Raw genomic sequence first — 19,511 nt, 5'->3', positions numbered from 1 at the left:
TATCACAAGTCCAGCCTGGTTCTGCTTTCTCACACCGCAGTGCTTAAAATAGAGACACTCACTGAATGAGGAGGCTGATTGTGAATTGCTAAATGTTTACAAGAAGTTTGCTACAGGGGGTTGCTAGAACAGTATATTTTTGCAAGGGTTTTCTTTTTGCACTGTAGTGTAAAAATGATCTATGTTTATTTGTGCACTCCACATTTATAAGTATTCTTCTTCTTGTTGTTTTATGGCGGATCCCAGACACATAAGTGCATTACCGCCACCTATCACCCAGATGGACCATTGACACTCTACCTACAATCTCCTGATTTACCTTATTCCACCAACCTACATAAAATCACCCTTAATTCTTATACCCGCCTAGAGGCTGAAGCTTCATCTGGTGCTGCGTGTTCAGCTTATCCGTTTCCACACTCAGCCCCCATAGAGGAAAAAAAACATTTATAAGTATTAGCAAGCTAGTTACCTTTATGGTTGAGTCATTTCGGCTATGTTATGTTAATAGTGCTAATACCCTAATACCCAGGACTATACTGAATACACACTCTCAGAACTCTACAGAAATCTCTGCAGATTAACACAGAATTAGATTTTTTAATTACCCTCTCAACCACTAAGAAGAAAGTAATACTCTTATTTCTAACACGTTTGAACATGAACCATTCCACATATTTTCCAACAAATTCACTGCAGAAAATGTGAAAAAAAAAAATCAGAAGATTCTGTCTGGGCCTGTTAATAACTATGTTAGCTAATCGTAGCTAACGTATGGTTACATACATACCAAAAAATCAAACGTTTGAAAATTGCAACATTATTCATCTAGTATCATACATTTAACATAATATTGTCTACTACTTAAGTTATTAAGTTAAGCTAACTAAGCTAACATGCCTACATATTTACTTAACTCTCATGGACCATGCTGGAAAAAAACTTCATTACCCAGAATGCCTCAAATTTTGAGGTCAGTATTTATTTTAAGTTAAAAGTTAAAAACAAAGTGGCGAACATTTTGTTGCGTTTATTGTTTTGACAATATTGACAAATAAGTCAAACTTAAAAATTTGTCAAAATGAATATTAGTAAAAACATTTGTTTAAATTTATTTATGGTGTGAATGCATTTCCTCTTCCTGTCATTCCAATTCAACTTCCTGTGCGTGTGGCCAATTCAATTCACATTCACACTCATGAATTGAAAAGCCAATTGTTAAATTCTAAAGTTCACACAACACTGGTATCAAATGACCAGACATATTGCATACTTCAAGTTTAAATGGTTAGTTCACCCAAAAATTAAAACTCTGTAATTAATTACTCACTCTCATGTCGTTCCACACCCGTAAGACCTTCGTTCATCTTCGGAACACAAATTAAGATATTATTGATAAAATCCGATGACAACTTTATTTAACAATATCTAGTGATGGGCGATTTCAAAACACTGCTTCATAAAGCTTCGAGCGTGTATCAAACTGCCAAAGTCACGTGATTTCAGTAAACGAGGTTTTGTTACGTCGTAAGTGTTTTGAAATTTCAATGGTTCACCACTGGGGGGCGTGGCTTTGGCAGTTTGATACACGCTCTGAACCACTGATTCGAAACAAAAGATTTGTAAAGCTTTGAAGCTTCATGAAACAGTGTTTTGAAATCGCCCATCACTAGATATTGTTGAATAAAGTCGTTATTTAGTTTTTTTTGGCGCATAAAAAGTATTCTCATTGCTTCATAACATTAAGGTTGAACCACTGTAGTCACATGAACTGTTTTAAATACGTCTTTAGTACCTTTCTGGGCATTGAAAGTGTTAATTATCTTGCTGGCAATGGAGGCCTCACTGAGCCATCGGATTTTTATCAAAAATATCTTAATTTGTGTTCCGAAGATGAACGACAGAATGACAGATATTTCATTTTTAGGTGAACTAACCCTTTAAAGGTATTTCAAATAAGATTCTAAACTTGTTAAAGAGATTATCACCACTGCAGTACAATCCTGCAGATGAGACTACTGTATGTCAGAGGCAATGCTGTGATCTAATCTTGTATTTGAGTCAATAAATCATACAGAATGATCTTTTTTGACAATCTAAAATAGCAGAAGGTTTCTAGGTTTAGGGGTAAGATTAGTGTAGGGTGATAGAATATACAGTTTGTACAGTATAAAAAACATTTAGTCTATGTGTAATTGTTTGGTTGCTTGATAAAGTTAAAGAGAACATGAATGAAACATTTCTAAGCATGCTCTTGTTCCTGCTACAGAATGGCTTCACACCACTCTACATGGCTGCCCAGGAGAACCACCTGGATGTAGTCAAATTCCTCCTGGATAACGGATCCAGTCAGAGCATTGCCACAGAGGTGAGCAGGACCTTCTGTTTTTATCCATTCATCACTTACCTCACTCCATTTCCCAGCACTGTGTATGAAGCATCATACTTATAGGTCCATCTAGCAATGATACATATAAAACCTGACTCAGAATGCCCAGTGACCTTGCTGTCCTTTTCAAGGCAGCCGGCAGACACTAGTTGCGCAGTGAGGGTATTGAATGCCCGGCTTGAAGTGTGTGTGGTGTGTGTGCGCGTGCATGACAGAGCAGGGTGCCAGACGTCACTGTCCTTGAGAATGTACCAGGCCCTTGTGTCTCTCAGACAGTGATTATGCATCCAAGAACATTTCCATGTTTGAAGAGCTGTTTGCATGTTAATGATCCGTGTTGGTGAATGAAGATCTGTCTGAAATTCAACCACAAAAAGATGCATTACAGCATTTTGATGTCAAGCTGCTCTTTGAGAATTATTAACTATTTTTATGTTGCTTTTATTAAACATTCTGCCATTATACAATCATATATATATATATATATACATATATATATATATGTTGCCTTTTTTGCTCACTATATGATTGATATTTTATATTCTTGTATGAATATTTTCTTTTTATTTAAGTGTTAATATCATTTCCTACAGTTCAATTTATTTAGAAGTAGCTCATCTAAAAGCATAAACTCTGAAAATGCTATTCTTTAGTGGGGTTTTCCACACAAGAGAGATTCTGTCTGATCCCACCTATTCTGATATTGTGATACACCACAATGTATTGAATCATGACATATGTATGGCAATGTGTATTGTTTTTGTCAATACTCAGCCCTATTATTTACCAAGTAAGGAATAATTGATGAAGAACTGTATAAATATAATGCACAATCAAGGAGTCTGGAGTCAGTTATTGTACCATGACTACAGAGCAGAACAAAATTCTGTTTTGTTTTGTGATTGTAATGCCATTCTTATGTAAATTTTCAGATTCAGTTGAATGCTACTGTAGTTAAGAATTTGATATGGAACATTAATGCTGTTAATGAAGTCAAACTACTTCAGCTGGGCTGGTATAGTAAATAATCATGATCATCTATGGACGTCTGTCCAAAGGGGTAGCAAACCCTGCTCGTGGAGGGCTACCATCCTGAAATTTAGCTCCAACCCTGATCAAACACACGTAATCAAGGTGTTCAGGATTAAAAGGTAGGTGTGTTGGAGCAGGTTTAGAACTGAATTGCAAAATGCCGTTGGAAAATTTCTCAAAAGAAAACGCAAATTTGATCATGTTACTCCAATTTTGAAATCGTTGCACTGGTTTCCTGTACATTTTAGAATTTAATTTAAAATTCTTCTTTTTGTTTTTAAATCTTTAAATAACCAGTCACCGAGCTATCTGTCTGAGCTACTCCACCCCTACAATCCCACACAAAATCTGAGATCTGGTGATAAGAGAATTCTCTTGTCCCCAGATCGCGATTAAAGCAGAGAGGTGATAGAGCCTTTGCTATTGCTGGCCCCAGGCTGTGGAACAGTCTCCCGGCCTATATCAGATCGGCACAGTCTCTAACTATTTTTAAATCTTCTCTTAAAACTTACTTTTTTTCCTTAGCTTTTAATTCAGTATGAGTGTCTGATGTGAATGTATGGTTTCGCTTTGTACTTTCTTTTTTTCTTCGCTTTATGTTCAGCACTTTGGTCAGCTATGCTTACTGTTTTTAAATGTGCTATATAAATAAAACAACCTTGAACCTTGAACCTTGAAGTCTGCAGGAAGGTAGCCTTCCAGAAGCAGAGTTGGCTACCCTGTTAGAACAGGGCTGGGAAACTCTGGACCTCAAGATTTACTTTCCAGCAGAATTTAGCTCCAACCCTGTAGCTTTCTAGTAATCCTTAAAGACCTTAAACCTTGATTAGCTTGCTCAGGTTTGTTTGATTAGGGTTGGAGCTGAGCTCTGTCGGAAAGTGGACCTAGAGGGCCAGAGTTGCCCACCCCTGAGTTAGAATCAATAAATTTCAAGCTTCTGTCATTTATCCTTGAGTGCGTCTAACATGTCCGTTAACAAAAAAATGAAAGTCCATCTACTTTGGTTGCAGATATGCTATTTTTGCTCAGACTACATATTTTTTGGATATTCAGCTTGCAGGACAGGGTGTCCAATCATGCTCTTAGTGATTTTAGATTTTAGCTGAAGTCTACAAGAAAGTGGCTTTCAAGAAATGATTCAACACCCCTGTTTTAGGACTTTCTTCTTACTATCAGTGATCTTGATATTGCTAGTCAGATCTGCTCTAATATAGTAATCACAGGAGACCATGTGTAGCTATACTAGTTTACAGACCATCAGATTCATCCACATTAGAACAGGGTGTCCAGTCCTGCTCCTGGAGGGCCAGTGTCCTGCAGACTTCAGCTTCAACCTTTCCAAACACGCTTGTCTGGAATGCTGTGTTCGAAATCACCCCCCATACCCTCATTCACTATTCCCCACATTACTCCACTAATATTGAAGGAGTGAATGAAAACAAGTGAGTGAATTCGGACACTGAGTGCGCCGGAAGGGCTGCCGCTTTTGCATAGTTTGTGTTTGCTGTTTAATAATTATTTGAAACTTAGCAAACTGGCAGCTCCTGTAGTAAGATGAAAAGATTTATCTTGAACTCTGTCATGTATAAACCTTAATTAAACAATTTAATAATCAATTAAAAAGGAATTTATACCTGCATGATATTACGCTGTACCCACATTGGACCAGCGGTTTGGAAAATGGATGGATGATTTAGCTGCAGGCAACATCTTCTGTTCAGACGCGAGAATTCATTTGGTGCTCTACTCTCACAGGGCATTATGGGTATTCTCTAGCCGTTGAGCATACATCTGTTGTACACTTGTTATTGCGGTGCATTGTGGGATTGAATGATTGCACTTGATAAACATGGTTTCAGACACCACTACAAATGGCTGTCCCCTCAAATATTGCCCTTTTTAAGGGTATAGGGGGCGATTTCAGACACAGCCAAAGTTTCTAGTAAACCTAAAGACCTTGATAAGCTGGTTCAGCTGTGTTTGATCAGGGCTGGAGCTAAATTCTGCAGGATAGTGGCCCTCCAGGAGCAGGACTGGACACCCCTGATTTAAAAGAGCAGGTTTGGGCAACTCTGGACCTCGTGATTCACCTTTCTGCAGAGTTTAGCTCTAACCCTGATCAAACTCACCTACAGTACCTGTAGCTTTCAGGTAATCCTGAAGACCTTGATTCGCTTGTTCAAGTGTGTTTGATTAGGGCTGGAGCCAAGCTTTCTGCAGGAAAGTGGATCTTGAGATCCAGAGTTGCCCACTCCTTTCAAAGAGCATGCTGAATCACAACTGATGTAAAAACTTCCTCTTCAAGAATTTTATATTATAAAGTAGTTGATAAAGAGTCCAGAGTTCTCTAGTGTACCTTTAAGATTTACATTTCTTTGTACTACTTAGGGATTCTTGTGTTGTGTGTCTGTAGGATGGTTTTACTCCACTGGCCGTAGCTCTTCAGCAAGGTCATGATCAGGTGGTATCTCTGCTTCTGGAGAACGACACCAAGGGAAAGGTGCGACTACCCGCCCTGCACATCGCCGCCCGTAAAGACGACACCAAAGCAGCAGCGTTACTTCTGCAGAATGACCACAATGCAGATGTTGAATCCAAGGTACCTCCATCAATGTACAACCAAGTCTTTCCATCAGTTTACATTTAGAACTTGATGGTGCTTTCCATTCAAACACATAGGATGATTGTTATATTTTGGAATTAATGCAATGTAAAAAAAAAAAAAAAAATTAAATAAAAACACATTTAAACAGACTTTGTGGTGGCTAAAGTAATTCAATGGTGCATGAAGGGAGATGCTCATTGTAAATTTACTTACAATCTTCTTCAATCACAAGTCAGTTTGCACCATCCAGTTAAACCCTTGTGGTGTCGTGTGATGTGTGGTTTGTTGCTCTCCCTCACCGTGTAGCCACCGTACAGCTTGGTGCTCCCATTGTGACTTTGTGAACTCTAATCAGACCATTCTCTCTCCTCCCGCTCTGGTGGTCTCTCTAGATGATGGTCAATAGAACGACAGAGGTATACACATACAAACGCTACACACTTCACAAAGCGTCCACATCACGCTGCTGCAGTGGCTGCTGCCCCATCCCCTCCTTCCCCTGCTCTTTGCTTTTTTGTCTCAATAGAATGGCGCTAATGAGCAACAGAAAAATAGCATGGAGAGGAAACACTGGTTTAGCCGGTCGAGGTCTGCAGCTGAGAGAAGTGCTTGTATTAATAAAAGTCATTTTCAATAAAAGGAGGGCATGTTGTGTTTTGGGTTTTTTGAATTGAAGTATGTTATTTTCGAAGTCAAGAAGTCAACCTTCCAGTGGCCTGTTTGATGTTTATATATGCTAAATTGGGATAATTTTGCCCCAACAACAACAACGAAAAATCTGTTCTGCTTAAAAGACCAGCTTAGACTAGTATGAATGTCCATACTGGTCCAGCTGGTTTATGCCGGTTTAGTTCTGGTCTTGCTGATAAAGCCGCAAAGTCAAGTGATTACTTATCTAGAAAAGCTGTTTGATCAAAGTACACTGTAAAACTCAATAATTTCAGAATACTCAAAACATTTGAGGAAACTTATTACCTCAAAACATTTAAAGGGTTAGTTCATCCAAAAATGAAATTTCTGTATTAAGCACTCACCCTCATGTCGTTCCAAACCCGTAAGACCTTCATTTGCAACTTTTTTCTATTAAGTACAATTATTATTTGAGTGAAACAAACTCATTTCATTTAATTAATTTCACTGCTCGGTTTTACAGCAGTGAAGAAGCCTTCACAACAGTATCCAAAACACAACATATTCTTGTGACCAGCAGGGTGTGCAACATTTTATACTCATGTTAAAACCAGTTTTCCTTGGAATATGCATTATGCTTCAATTTCTTTAAACTATAAATCTAAGTGCCTTTTAGACCCAAACCTAGAAATGAACATGAAGGTAATGTGGAGACAGACTCCTCAGCTGCAGAGCGCTCGTCCCGTTTCATGCATGACATTCCCCTCCTAGCAGGTGCCAGCTGTCCTACAACTTGTTACTACTGATTGTCCTACCGATTTCTTAATAGCTTTGATTTGCACTGCATGACATGGAACTTATATACAGTATTAACCACTGGGAATAATAGTCTAATGTTCATCTAAAGCTTCAGCTCAACTGCACTGTCAAATTTACAGTGGCCTACTGACTATGTGTGCTATATATAATTCAATAAAATGTACTGCAAATTGCTTTTTAAATACTTTAAATTGTATTTATAATAATAGTTAGACTCATTTTTGATGGTTTTGAACAGCTCATTGCATGTTTGCACACTTGACGTCATGGGTCCACCTTCACTAAAGCTTTGTATGTATGTTAATTCAACTGTTGGCTGAAGGTTGCTGTTATTGAGGCTTCGTACATCTGAGGAAAGCACATTCTTTAAATGGACAAACCCTCACATCTATTGTAACCACAGCATAGTTTATAAACTGAGAGATTAATGTAAACTTAATGTTCAGCCCAAAGCAAAAGAATGAATCAGCTGGATTGAGTTGGTGTGAGGGAACAAGTGAAGGATGTGTCTTCCCTCACTGTTGTGCTAAGGTCATCTGTGTAAGTCTGTCAGAGATTTACTGCACCACGCCTGTTCTGGTGTCGTCTTTTCACATGTAGAGGATGAGGTCAGGTCAGGTGACAAGGTGTCAAGGCCTTCAGAATTCTGTATGTGACATTTTGACCACTGTGCTCTATTTCTCTCTGTCCCTCTCCAGAGTGGCTTCACCCCTCTCCACATAGCAGCTCACTACGGCAACATCAATGTAGCGACCCTGCTCCTGAACCGCGGGGCTGGCGTAGACTTCAAGGCGAGGGTAAGGACACAAACTCCAGCTGTGGTTTTCTGTTAGAGTGGAGTGGATGGGTATGAATGGTTCATGAACTACACTATGGTCAGAACAGAGGCATTCTATGTATGCAGTGCCTTTTTTTGTCCCTGAGGAAATTATTTTAGGTCAAATTTAAAGCATGGACTAAAATAGCTGCCAAAAGGTATTTTGTTATATATTTACATGATACTTAATGCAATTTTGTCACAATCAAATGAAGTATGTGCAAAATTAGATCTCTGTTTAAATAAAATTTGTTAACCAGGTCAGTTACAGTCATGTTACAAACATTCATTTCAACTGTGATAATAATCAGAATTTTTTTCTTGAGCAGCAAATCAGCATATTAGAATGATTTATGAAGGGTCATGTGACACTGAAGACTGAAGTAATGATGCTGAAAATTCAGCTTTGCCATCACATGAATATATATTCAAATACAAAACAGTTCTTTTAAATTATATTTCATAATATTATGCTTTTTATTGTATTTTTGGATCAAATAAATGCAGCCTTGGTGAGCATAAGAGACTTATTTCAAAAACAGTAGTGAACTGTAGTGTACATTTTAAACTGGACCTTTAAAAAGGCTTTGTATTGGGCACTTTTATGTGAGTAGAAAGCTTTTTATAATTAATCTAGTCCCACTCCACTGCCAGGTTTTCCATTTTCCACTCCCTGCTGGTGAAAGAAACCCCACTCTGAGTGATTGTGGAGTGAGAGAAAATGCTAAGTGTTTAAAAAAAAAAAAAAAAGAAAAAAACAACAACTCTGACCTGGAATGCCTTGAACACTGACAAGTGCGATACAAACAGTGAAGCATCCCAGTGCTGTTGGATCGTATTACAGCACTCTCGGAAAGCCTTTCGGCCAAACAAATTAGAGGATTGGAAATAACTGTTGTATGATCAGCTGCTTAAACTCAGCCAATGTTGCTTTCAGAACAATAAACATATTCTCCTGATGTAAAACACTTGATCTAAACACCTTCTTGGCACTGCATACACAAATTGACCCTGAACTGGTTTAGACCATGTAAACCAGTGTCTCTCTGCAGATCTTTGACCCTGACATGAAGTGAAATTTGATCCCACAGATCTGACATCTAAATCTCCATAATTTAGAATCAAAGCATTCATTATTATGTACTCAAAAATACCATCCCACACAGTTTTTAACTTAAGTGACAGATTGTACTACTCCCAAGATGCCAGTTAATGGTATACACAGATACATTTTATGGGGTCTTTTATGGTTTATAAAAAGCAGTGCATCATGGTAAGTTAGGGATTTTGTGAGCCATCACTAGAGGGTGGTGTAGCCCAATACTTCCGTCTTCGGTGTGACGCTGTGCACTACATCCGTGCCATGACTGCAGCTACAAACAAAATCTCTGCTGTTTGTTGTTAAAGATCACTACAGACTTGCAGCTTGGTTTGTAAAAAAAAAATTAAAATAAAAAAAAAAAAATGTCAGTACAGTACATTAATGCTCATGACACAACATTTTAAATATAGGCCAGGTAATCCATTATTTTGATATATTCTCCTTATGGATACAGTTATCAGAAACAGAGGTGTTTCCTCCCCCTTGGGTGATTTCTGAAAATAGACTTCTCAATGAATAATAAACATTTACTGTCTAATTTAAGTTCATTTCAGCAATTTTGAGTACTTATTTCCTGTTGTTAAATTGTATTATTAAGCCATTATGCTTTTAGTCTTCGGCATTAGCATTAGCCATACAATTATGATAATGAAAAGGTGGTAAACCAGAAAGCTTTCTCATGAAATCCATGCAACTATCAAGAAGGGAAATAACAGTTATTAAAGCTGCAAGCAGCAATAAAAGGGCCCTTGCACCCATGCCATCACCACCCGGTGGCTTTAGGAAAACAGAGCACAGTGGGCAATATGCATTTAAGTATATAAATATAGGAGGAAAATGTCAGTCATTTGTATTTGCCACACTTCCTGCTACCAGCTGGGGGCGCTATGATTATGACAAAATTTTGGCGTGTAGATGTCTTCAGGCCAGAGCACTTTTCAAACATGTGAGTTTGAGGCAGATTGGAAATTGTATGCTCGAGTTACAACACCTTCATATTTCATGATCATAATAGCATGCTTTAGCACTCAGATAAGTGTTGCTAGCATGTTTTAGAATGTTTCTAGCATGTTTAATACTCAGTTGCATATTTTAGTAAGTTGCTAGTAGTGCATAACAGTGTTAAACACGTCACTTCCTGTTGCCAGTGGGTGGCGCTATTACTGTAACTGAATATTGTCATATAGATGTGTTCAGGGCAGAACTGTTCTCAAACATGTGAAGTTTGAGGCAGATTGGACATTGTATGCCTGAGTTACAACAACTTCCTCTTTTGTGGTATTAACCGCATACATTAGCACTTAGCCAAGTGTTGCATGATTTAACGTGTTTCTAGCATATTTGGTACTTCATGGCATATTTAAAATGGCCATTTCCTGTTGCCAACAGGTGACTAACTGAATATTGTCATGTAGATGTGTTCAGGTCAGGACTCTTATCAAACATGTGAAGTTTGGGGCAGGCTTTGTCAGGCTGTCATGGACACACCCTTCAATGAAAACTCAAGATCTTTGCAATTTAACATCGCTAAGACCTTAAGATTAGACTGACCAAATATGATGTTGTTCTGGTTAAATCTCTATGAGGAATTAATCACAGTGTAAAACATGACTTTTCCTGTTGCCCACAGGTGGCGCTATGACTGTAACTGAATACTGGCATGTAGATTTCTTCAGGCCAGGACTCTAATAAAACATGTGAAGTTTGCAGCAGATCGGACATTGTATGCCCGAGTTACAACAACTTCCTGTTTCATGGCAAAACATTGAACTTTGTCAGGCCGCCACGGACACGCCCTTCAGTGAAAACTCAAGATCTTCGCAATTTAATGTCTCAAAGGCCTTTAGATTAGACTGACCAAATATGATGTTGATCTGATAAAAGCTCTAGGAGGAGTTCTAGGATTTTGTAGGTGGCGCAATCGAGCCATTTTGCCACACCTAACCCATATCAGATGTCAATTTTCACCACTTCTAAAGCGTGTGCAAAGTTTCATGAGCTTTTCTGCGATTCATTTCGGAGAAGAAGAAGAATTGACTGAGATATTACAATAGGGTCCTCACACCATCGGTGCTCGGGCCCTAAATATACATTCACACAAAACCAATGAAGAATGTATTTGCATTGCATGTTATGAACCTTGTACTTTAGAACTTGATTGTGTGTCTGACAATTAGTTTTGTTATTTTATTGTGACAGAATGACATCACACCTCTCCATGTGGCATCGAAAAGAGGAAATGCCAACATGGTCAGGCTGCTGCTGGAGAGAGGGGCCCGAATTGATGCCAAAACCAAGGTCAGTGCCGCAAGCAGTCAAACCAAACAGACTGTCTTTCTTTTCCATATCTATATTTAACTCATCAGAGGAAGTGAGCACATGGTTTCCCCCATTGCCTTTATTGCACAACAGCGACATTGTATAGTTAAGAAAGACTTAAGAAAAACTGTAATTTATAAACTAATTACATATCACGTTTCAGAGGAAACTAATTCAGTTGCTGTTTATTTGTGGCCAGTTTCAGCTGCTTTCTTAGAAGCATAAGATGCTTTTCAAGATGAACAGGGAATTTATTGGCAAGAATAATTCAGGGATACATACAGTTTGATTCTAATAAATGATAACAACCGCAGCCCTCAGGTTACATGTGTTTGGCAGCACAGTCGAAGAAAAATTGCATGCAGATGTTGCGCTCATCTCCGTCTCCAGTAGTGGAATGCTGTCTCTTATTGTGTGTTTGACATATTGGCACATGTCTTTAGTGTTGAGAGGAGATGTAATGTTAATGATGGCTGACATTCATAGATTCTGGCACCTGCCAGTGGGTCAGTGTGTGTAATATATGTGTGCTTGTTTTCATATCTTCAGGACGGCCTGACACCTTTACACTGTGGAGCGAGGAGCGGTCATGAGCAAGTAGTTGAGATGTTGCTAGATCGCGGAGCACCAATCCTCTCTAAGACAAAGGTTAGATATGCTGTTCTGCCTTTAAAAGGATAGTTCCTCCCAAAATGCATATTTTACTTACCCCATGTTGTTCCAAACCTGCATGACTTTCTTTCTTCTGTAGAACACAAAAGGAGATATTTTCAAGAATGTTCATGCTGCTCTTTTCTATATATTGAAAGTGAATGGGAATGTGTGCCAAACAGAATTAAATGCTAAAGGCAAAATGAAATGGATATGTCTATTCACTGTTGTATATGTTGAAAAGAGCAGCCTGGACATTCTGCTTAACATCTCCCAGTGTCAAGTCAAGACTTTATTAAAGATGTAACGGTACATGTATTCATCCCAAACGGTCATGGTATGGAAGTCACGGTTTGATGCATACAGTCAGATGATGAATACAGTCAGTCACAGGCGATCCACACTCCAATCCAGAAGGGGGCGTGCGCAGTAATGCAACGCTGTTTGCTAACCGCCACAACAGGAAAAGGTGCAAAAAAAGAAGAACAGATGATCTATGCATAGATATGTTTGACTCATTTCAGAGGCTGCGTGCTCCAGAGGTCACATTTGAAGGCTGCAAACGTCATCAACGATGTCTATTTAAGAAAAGTAACAATAATAAAATTGACTGTTATTCCTCGTGAGGTGTAAAATACTGTAATTCCTTTCTTTGCAATCTAACGGTTACTTTTCTTAAATGAGACTGCCATGATGAGCCTTCAAATGTGACCTCTGGAGGACGCAGACCAACCATGGAAAGACATCAATAAAACAGCTTAAGAATAATATCTCACGTAGCATTACATTTACCTCAAGCAAGTCATTTAGTGTCCACAGCATGTTAGTTCACTAGAGAAATGAACTCTAGAGGGGAGCATTTCACTAAATATATGCACTATATTAGCTTATACTGTATATTCATTATATTTACGTTACCTGTTAGTAATTTCTTAATTATTAATATATATTTAAATAAATCTGTTGTACTAAACCGTCATGTTTGTGTACTGTTACACCCCTACGCTTTATGCAATACAGATTATTTCAAAGTAGCTTCACAATAATAAGCAGGAAAATAACAGTATTAATGTTGCAAACTTCATTAATTATTAAACAATATCAATTTCAGCTGTAAAGCAGCTCTACAGAAGATAATGTCAGTATTCAGCTCAGTTTAGTTTAATGTTGATTCAAATTAGTTCAGTAACAGTGTCAGTGTTTTAAAGATCATCAGTTATGAACCAAACCCAATTCAACTATAAAGCAGCTCTACAGAAGACAATAATGTCATTATTCAGCTCAAGTTAGTTCAGTGTTGATTCAGTTCAGTTCAGTTCAATAATAGTGCAAAGTTCATCAGTTATAAAACAAGTTCAATTGAGTTATAAGCAGCTCTACAGAAGACTATAGTGTCATTATCTAGCTCAATTCAAGCTTTGTTCTCTTCTGATGCGGAGTGTTAGTGCAGTCAAATCTGTAATATTACTGAATATTAATTGCCTTTTAAACCCCAATTTTTAAACCAACTTTTTTTGTGTTACAGAAAAGGTTATATGGGTTTGGAATAATGTGATGGCAAGTAAATGACATCATTTTTTACTTTAAGCATATGCAGATGTGACATTATCATTTTTTTCTTCTATTTTTCCATTGCATCACTGAACACTTTCCTGGAATCTGAAAGCAAAGCAAAACATGGTCACAGACTTCTCGCCAAATTAGATAATATCCCAGCCGATTAATGTCACAATGGAGCAATTGTTTTAGTACAAATAGTGACGTATAAATAGCCTCTTACTGTTCTTTTACCCCAGATGTCCCTTTTGTGGGGGGGATTATGGCTTTATTAGATTTTAAAAGTTTACTTTTTCTTCTCTGAATTCTTAGAAAGATAAAAGACTGTTTTAGATTTGATCCATCTGTTATTGCTGCAAGATGACAAGTAATAAAGAATAGAGAAGTGAAAGTTGTTCAGTTAGTTCAGTTTAATTTCTTCATAACCTAAATTGGTGCGTATGTTTCAACAGAACGGCCTGTCGCCGCTGCACATGGCCACGCAAGGAGATCATCTGAACTGTGTTCAGCTCTTGCTTCATCATGACGTGCCTGTGGATGATGTCACCAACGATTACCTGACAGCCCTGCACGTTGCTGCACACTGTGGACACTACAAAGTTGCCAAGGTCCTTGTGGACAAGAAGGCCAATCCTAATGCCAAAGCACTGGTGAGTCTTGCGTTAACAAGTTGAACATTGCTGGATCTAGAGGTCTGCACGGGATACATTTTTCAGTCCCGCTTCTGCAAAATTCTATCCTGGTCCCACTCGCTTCTGCTAAAAATAAGTTATTTCTTCCTTATTTCTTTTTGCACCCGACCGCAAAATCCAGCAAATAGAGATCTATGAGATTTTTTTAGTCCCATTCCAGTATCATATGCTATTTTTCCAATTCCCACACACAATGATTCTGACCTCAACTTGTTGTATTTGTATTTGTCACAGCTGGCAAAAGGGAAGTGCTTTCCTTTGCTGTCGCATACATCCAAAAAACTTCGAGAATATCTAACCATTCCCCTGTAAAACATTTGTTTGTGCAATAGATGAAAAGTTGGTTGCGAATTGCAACCAATGGCTCAGTCCACCGCTCACTCCTTCCTTTCAAAGCACATAGAGAAGCTATGGTGGCCGACACAGGACAAAGATGTCGTCGTCTGAGACAGAAGAGAGTAGCCAGTCAAGCAATGCAAGCTGCCTCTTAAAACACCAACAAAGAAGAAGAACAACATAGTGACGAAACGCGTTCTGTAGAGCAGTTTGTCCATTTAGGGCTACTGTAGAAACCAGCCGGTGTAAAATGACGACTTAACATGTAAGGGGACCCGCGGTGTATGTAGATTGAAATGTCTCATTCTAAGGGAATAAAAACATAACTGTTCATTATATAAGGTCTTTATACACCGCTCAAAACATAGTTATGTATATTATATTGCATTTCTGTCAATAGATCCTCCTAAATATTACACACTGGACCTTTAACTTTTATTTTATTTTTAGTCCCACAAGTAACTTCCCTCCCTTACATACACTCAGCAATTCAAAACTTGTCCCGCGCCACCCTCAGTTGCATTGGTTCCTGCAGACTTCTACCTGGATCAGCATATTTTTGATCCTGTCAAATAAACCATAATCTCCCATTGCCAGACCTTTGGCTATCAGCCTGAAGTCTGGTCTACATTGCTGCTTATTCTGGCCAAGAACCTTCCACTTTAACAGGAAGAGACCATCTAAATGACATGTAAAGCTTCCAACAGTTTTTCTTGTTATGTGTCATTTATGGGTGGGTTTATCTGAAATGTGTTATTCCACAATAATAGACTTGTGTGAAAAAAAAAAAAAAAAATGCACCAATTAGATTAGAAAATGCTTTCCTGTTTTGTGTGCAAAATGCATCAGATGATGTAGCCCAAACATGTTCTACTTAAATATGGTCACTAAGGTAAAAAAAAAAAAAAAAAAAAGCATGCTAGTCATGTGAAATCCCAGAATTCTTTTTTCTCCCCCTTTGGCTTCCACCTTAGATGGTACCCTCCAAATTTTATATGTGAGCATGACATTTAACAAGTTTTGTTTCTGAACAGCACCATGGCGATCTGTAAAAAGCCTCTCTTGGCAAAGAGTGCAGTGCATACTGTCATGCTCTGAAGTAATGGTTACAGAACGGGTGTGTCGCTGCAGTTTATGAGGAAAAAAGGAAGAGAGAAAGAAAACTGTAAAAAGACAAGTCTGCCAAGCATTGAGCAGCAGGAGCCACGTGTTTTCATTCGTCTGGAAACAAAGCTTTGTTAACTCTTCAGTCATCTTGTTATGGACCAGCAACCAGATTTTCATTAGTAAGCTGCAGTAAAAGCATCCAGAATCTCTCTTTTTTTTTCTTTCTGTAGAATGGTTTTACTCCACTTCACATCGCTTGCAAGAAGAACAGGATTAAAGTGATGGAGCTGCTGCTGAAACATGGAGCGTCCATTCAGGCTGTGACTGAGGTGAGAGAGAAAGATACTGGATTTTTTTTTTCTACATTTACATTTGCACAGCTTGCTTTATGCATTTTGATCTCTTTTAATCTTGGAATCTGTGGAATTATCTGTGGTTGTAGCAACCATTATAATTGGAGGGACGTTTGTATCCCCCACTTTTCAGGAAATATTTTTTATTTTTAAAGGTTTTATTTTTCTTTTATATGGTATGAAGATCTTTAAGACCAGTTGGTTGAATTTTCAGACAAACAAGTTGTTAGCGGTAATCCTACCATGGCTACCATGCCCATTTACCTGCATTTTACCAAATCAGCAAAATATGAACATTATGTCACCTAATTAATATTCATGAGCCAAATATAAAGTGTCTCTCCCTCTTTCTTTCTGTTCTTACACCTCTGATGAAAATGTTGTGTTGTTAAATACGTTTACAAAGTTATGAAAGCCTGTTTGCGACTTAGAGACAAAAAAGTTACATGTCACAATTGCAACTTTATTTCTAATAATAGTGATCTGCCAATTGTGACTTTACGTCTCACAAAATGACTTAATATTATGCATTTACAACTTTGTTCCTCAGAATTGCTAATTTATATCCGGCAGTGCAATTTCCATGCAATGCTCAGTGAAAAAAACTCACAATGACAGTGACATTATATATCAAAATTGCGACTTAGTTTCTCACAGTGTAATTTAAAATCTCACATTGTTACTTTATATCTTGCAAGGTGGCTTTAAATCTTTTTGTTTCTAATAATTGTGATATTTGCAACTTTATAACCCATATGAAATCACAATTACAAGAAATAGTTTGCACCTTTGTGGGGGGAAAAAAGGCCTTTGCAACTTTTTTGAAAGTTTAAAGCTCACAATGTTTCTTTATATTTGCAATGTGACTTTATATATCAAATTTGCAACTTAGTTTCTTATAATTGTGACTTCAAAACTCACAATGTGATTACATCTTGTAGTGTAATCTAAAATTTCATGGCTTTATATCTGACAATGTGGCTTTAAATCTTGCAAGTTGTAACTGTAGTAATTGTAACTATTTCCTGTATAGTAATTGTGACTTTATATCTCACAATTGCAGCTTTATCTTTCTGCGTTTGCAACTTTATATCTCACAGTGTGACTATTTTTTGTTTTAAACTATCTTCAATGTAGGTTCGAAACGAGCTTCCATACATAGTAGTCTAGCATTTGATGATAGACTGAGAATTAAATCTTCTCTTGTTTTGAAAAACAACATGTGCGTTTTGAAATGAGGTAATATTTGCTTTAGCATGCAGTTCCCAACACCTCAAAGCTGCATATTTCTGTGTCTCTGGCAGTCTGGACTCACGCCGATTCATGTGGCTGCTTTTATGGGCCATGAAAATATTGTGACTCAGTTGACAAATCACGGAGCGTCTCCTAACACAATGAATGTGGTGAGTACAGCCATCCCCAACCCCACCAGCACCAAACAAACAGTTTTACAAGTTTTCTTTTGATAATGAACAAAAAGAGTAAAACAAAACATTTTAGCGAAGCTTCAGAGGCCAGTCATGTTCCTCTCTGGAACGTGTCATTTCTTGCCACATTGGTTTGGTCTCCCGTTTCATAAAGCCATTTAGGGTAATAACAGCCTCTGTCCATGTGCTTAAACATACGTCTGACCACAGGTTGGAGCTCCTCACTCTACTGTAATTAGAGTACAGTCAGACTGTAATCATGCTCGACTGTTCCCCATCAGACAGACGGTGGGCCAACAGCAAGCCACTGTTACCGTAGAAACATGCTTTAGGCTTTGTTGGGGTGCAGCTCATTGAGACAGTCAAAACAAAGAGAGCAAAACAGGGGCCTGGTCTCATGAAAGGGCTGTGCACACACACAAAGGCTTACTGTCCAAACACAGTAGTACTTTTTCCAGAAGCTTCCTCTGTGTGTGTTTTAGAGGGGAGAGACGGCGCTCCATATGGCTGCCAGGGCAGGACAGGCAAACGTGGTGAAATTCCTGGTGGCGAATGGAGCAGATGTGGACGCTAAAGCCAAGGTGAGTGAGAGATATGAGTCTGGGTATGTGCTGCTTTATTAGTGGTGTTTGCAAAGACAACTGAACTCAACTGAGGGTTAGTGATTAAAACCCTTAGTATTGAAGTTTGGCATGTAGTTTGCACCATGATGCTTGTGCTGCATACATGGCTGAAATCTGAAATTGTGCAACTTGTTGAGGAGTTATTCTGTCATATTTCTTTGAATGATTAGAATTTTTTCTGGCGGATGATAAAACAGGTGAAACATATCCTAAAGACTTAGCTTAAACGAGGGAGCTGATAACTTGAGAGTGGGCAGTTGATTTGTGAGGAGAGCAATCACATATTTTTTTTTCTAAAATCAAAATAAAACTGAACACCTCAATATTGCAATAAATCAAGGTTGACACAAAAGTCTCAGTTAAGCTCAAGTGCTCAAAAAGGGCATAAGTAAACCAATATCCTTCAAAACGTTCGCTTCAATATAGCGGATAAATTAATGTTAAGTAAATTAAATAGTCAAAGACTTGCACTGGACATGCTGGTTTCAGCCTCATCACCGGCTGCAGCCGTGTATCTCCATGTATCTCATGTATGAAACACATGCGCTTCACAACTACATGCTAATGCACTCGCATTCACATAAAATAGCCTTGTTGACAAGTTTGGGTGAGTAAGGGCAAAACGCACAAGATATGGTATCTTCAGTGCCCTGTAGATGGCGATATCACTTCTTTTGTAGCAGAAATAAACTGCTGCAGAAAAAGTTAGGTGCCATGCAAGATGTAATGAGTACTTGCATTATTCATTTCAAATGTATTGGAGTAAATAGTACATATACTTATTAAAAATGTAGTCAAGTAGAGAGTAATAGTTAGCCAAAAAGATACTTAAAGCTGCAGTCTGTAACTTTTTTGGTTAAAAATTATCCAAAATCAATTTTTGAGCAAGTACATAACCAGCCAGCGTTCAAAACTATCTCCTCACCTTAGTCCGGTATACAACGGTAAACTTGTGATAATGTGCTCTAATTCGAGTGGTACTGGTAGGCTTCCATGGGAAATTCAAGCATGCCATCGTTCATCTTTGCGTCATTACGTCACGTCTGTTTACA

The 19,511-nt window shown here is 38.2% G+C and overlaps 1 protein-coding gene across 8 annotated transcripts in view; it reads left to right on the top strand.

Moving 5' to 3' along the window:
• ank3b (ankyrin 3b) overlaps nucleotides 1-19,511 on the top strand; it is a 115,129-nt gene that overhangs the window by 31,122 nt on the left and 64,496 nt on the right. For all 8 annotated transcript variants that reach the window (XM_051915760.1, XM_051915758.1, XM_051915762.1 and 5 more), the window contains exons 5-14: nucleotides 2,270-2,368; nucleotides 5,835-6,020; nucleotides 6,419-6,442; nucleotides 8,174-8,272; nucleotides 11,594-11,692; nucleotides 12,263-12,361; nucleotides 14,374-14,571; nucleotides 16,287-16,385; nucleotides 17,714-17,812; nucleotides 18,319-18,417. In XM_051915760.1, coding sequence (XP_051771720.1) covers nucleotides 2,270-2,368; nucleotides 5,835-6,020; nucleotides 6,419-6,442; nucleotides 8,174-8,272; nucleotides 11,594-11,692; nucleotides 12,263-12,361; nucleotides 14,374-14,571; nucleotides 16,287-16,385; nucleotides 17,714-17,812; nucleotides 18,319-18,417 — 1,101 coding nt within the window. The remainder of the gene's footprint in view (nucleotides 1-2,269; nucleotides 2,369-5,834; nucleotides 6,021-6,418; nucleotides 6,443-8,173; nucleotides 8,273-11,593; nucleotides 11,693-12,262; nucleotides 12,362-14,373; nucleotides 14,572-16,286; nucleotides 16,386-17,713; nucleotides 17,813-18,318; nucleotides 18,418-19,511) is intronic.

This window comes from Ctenopharyngodon idella, chromosome 12, assembly GCF_019924925.1.
Source record: "Ctenopharyngodon idella isolate HZGC_01 chromosome 12, HZGC01, whole genome shotgun sequence".
NCBI classification, from domain to species: Eukaryota; Metazoa; Chordata; class Actinopteri; order Cypriniformes; family Xenocyprididae; genus Ctenopharyngodon; species Ctenopharyngodon idella.
This window is presented reverse-complemented; position numbering and strand designations above follow the sequence as displayed.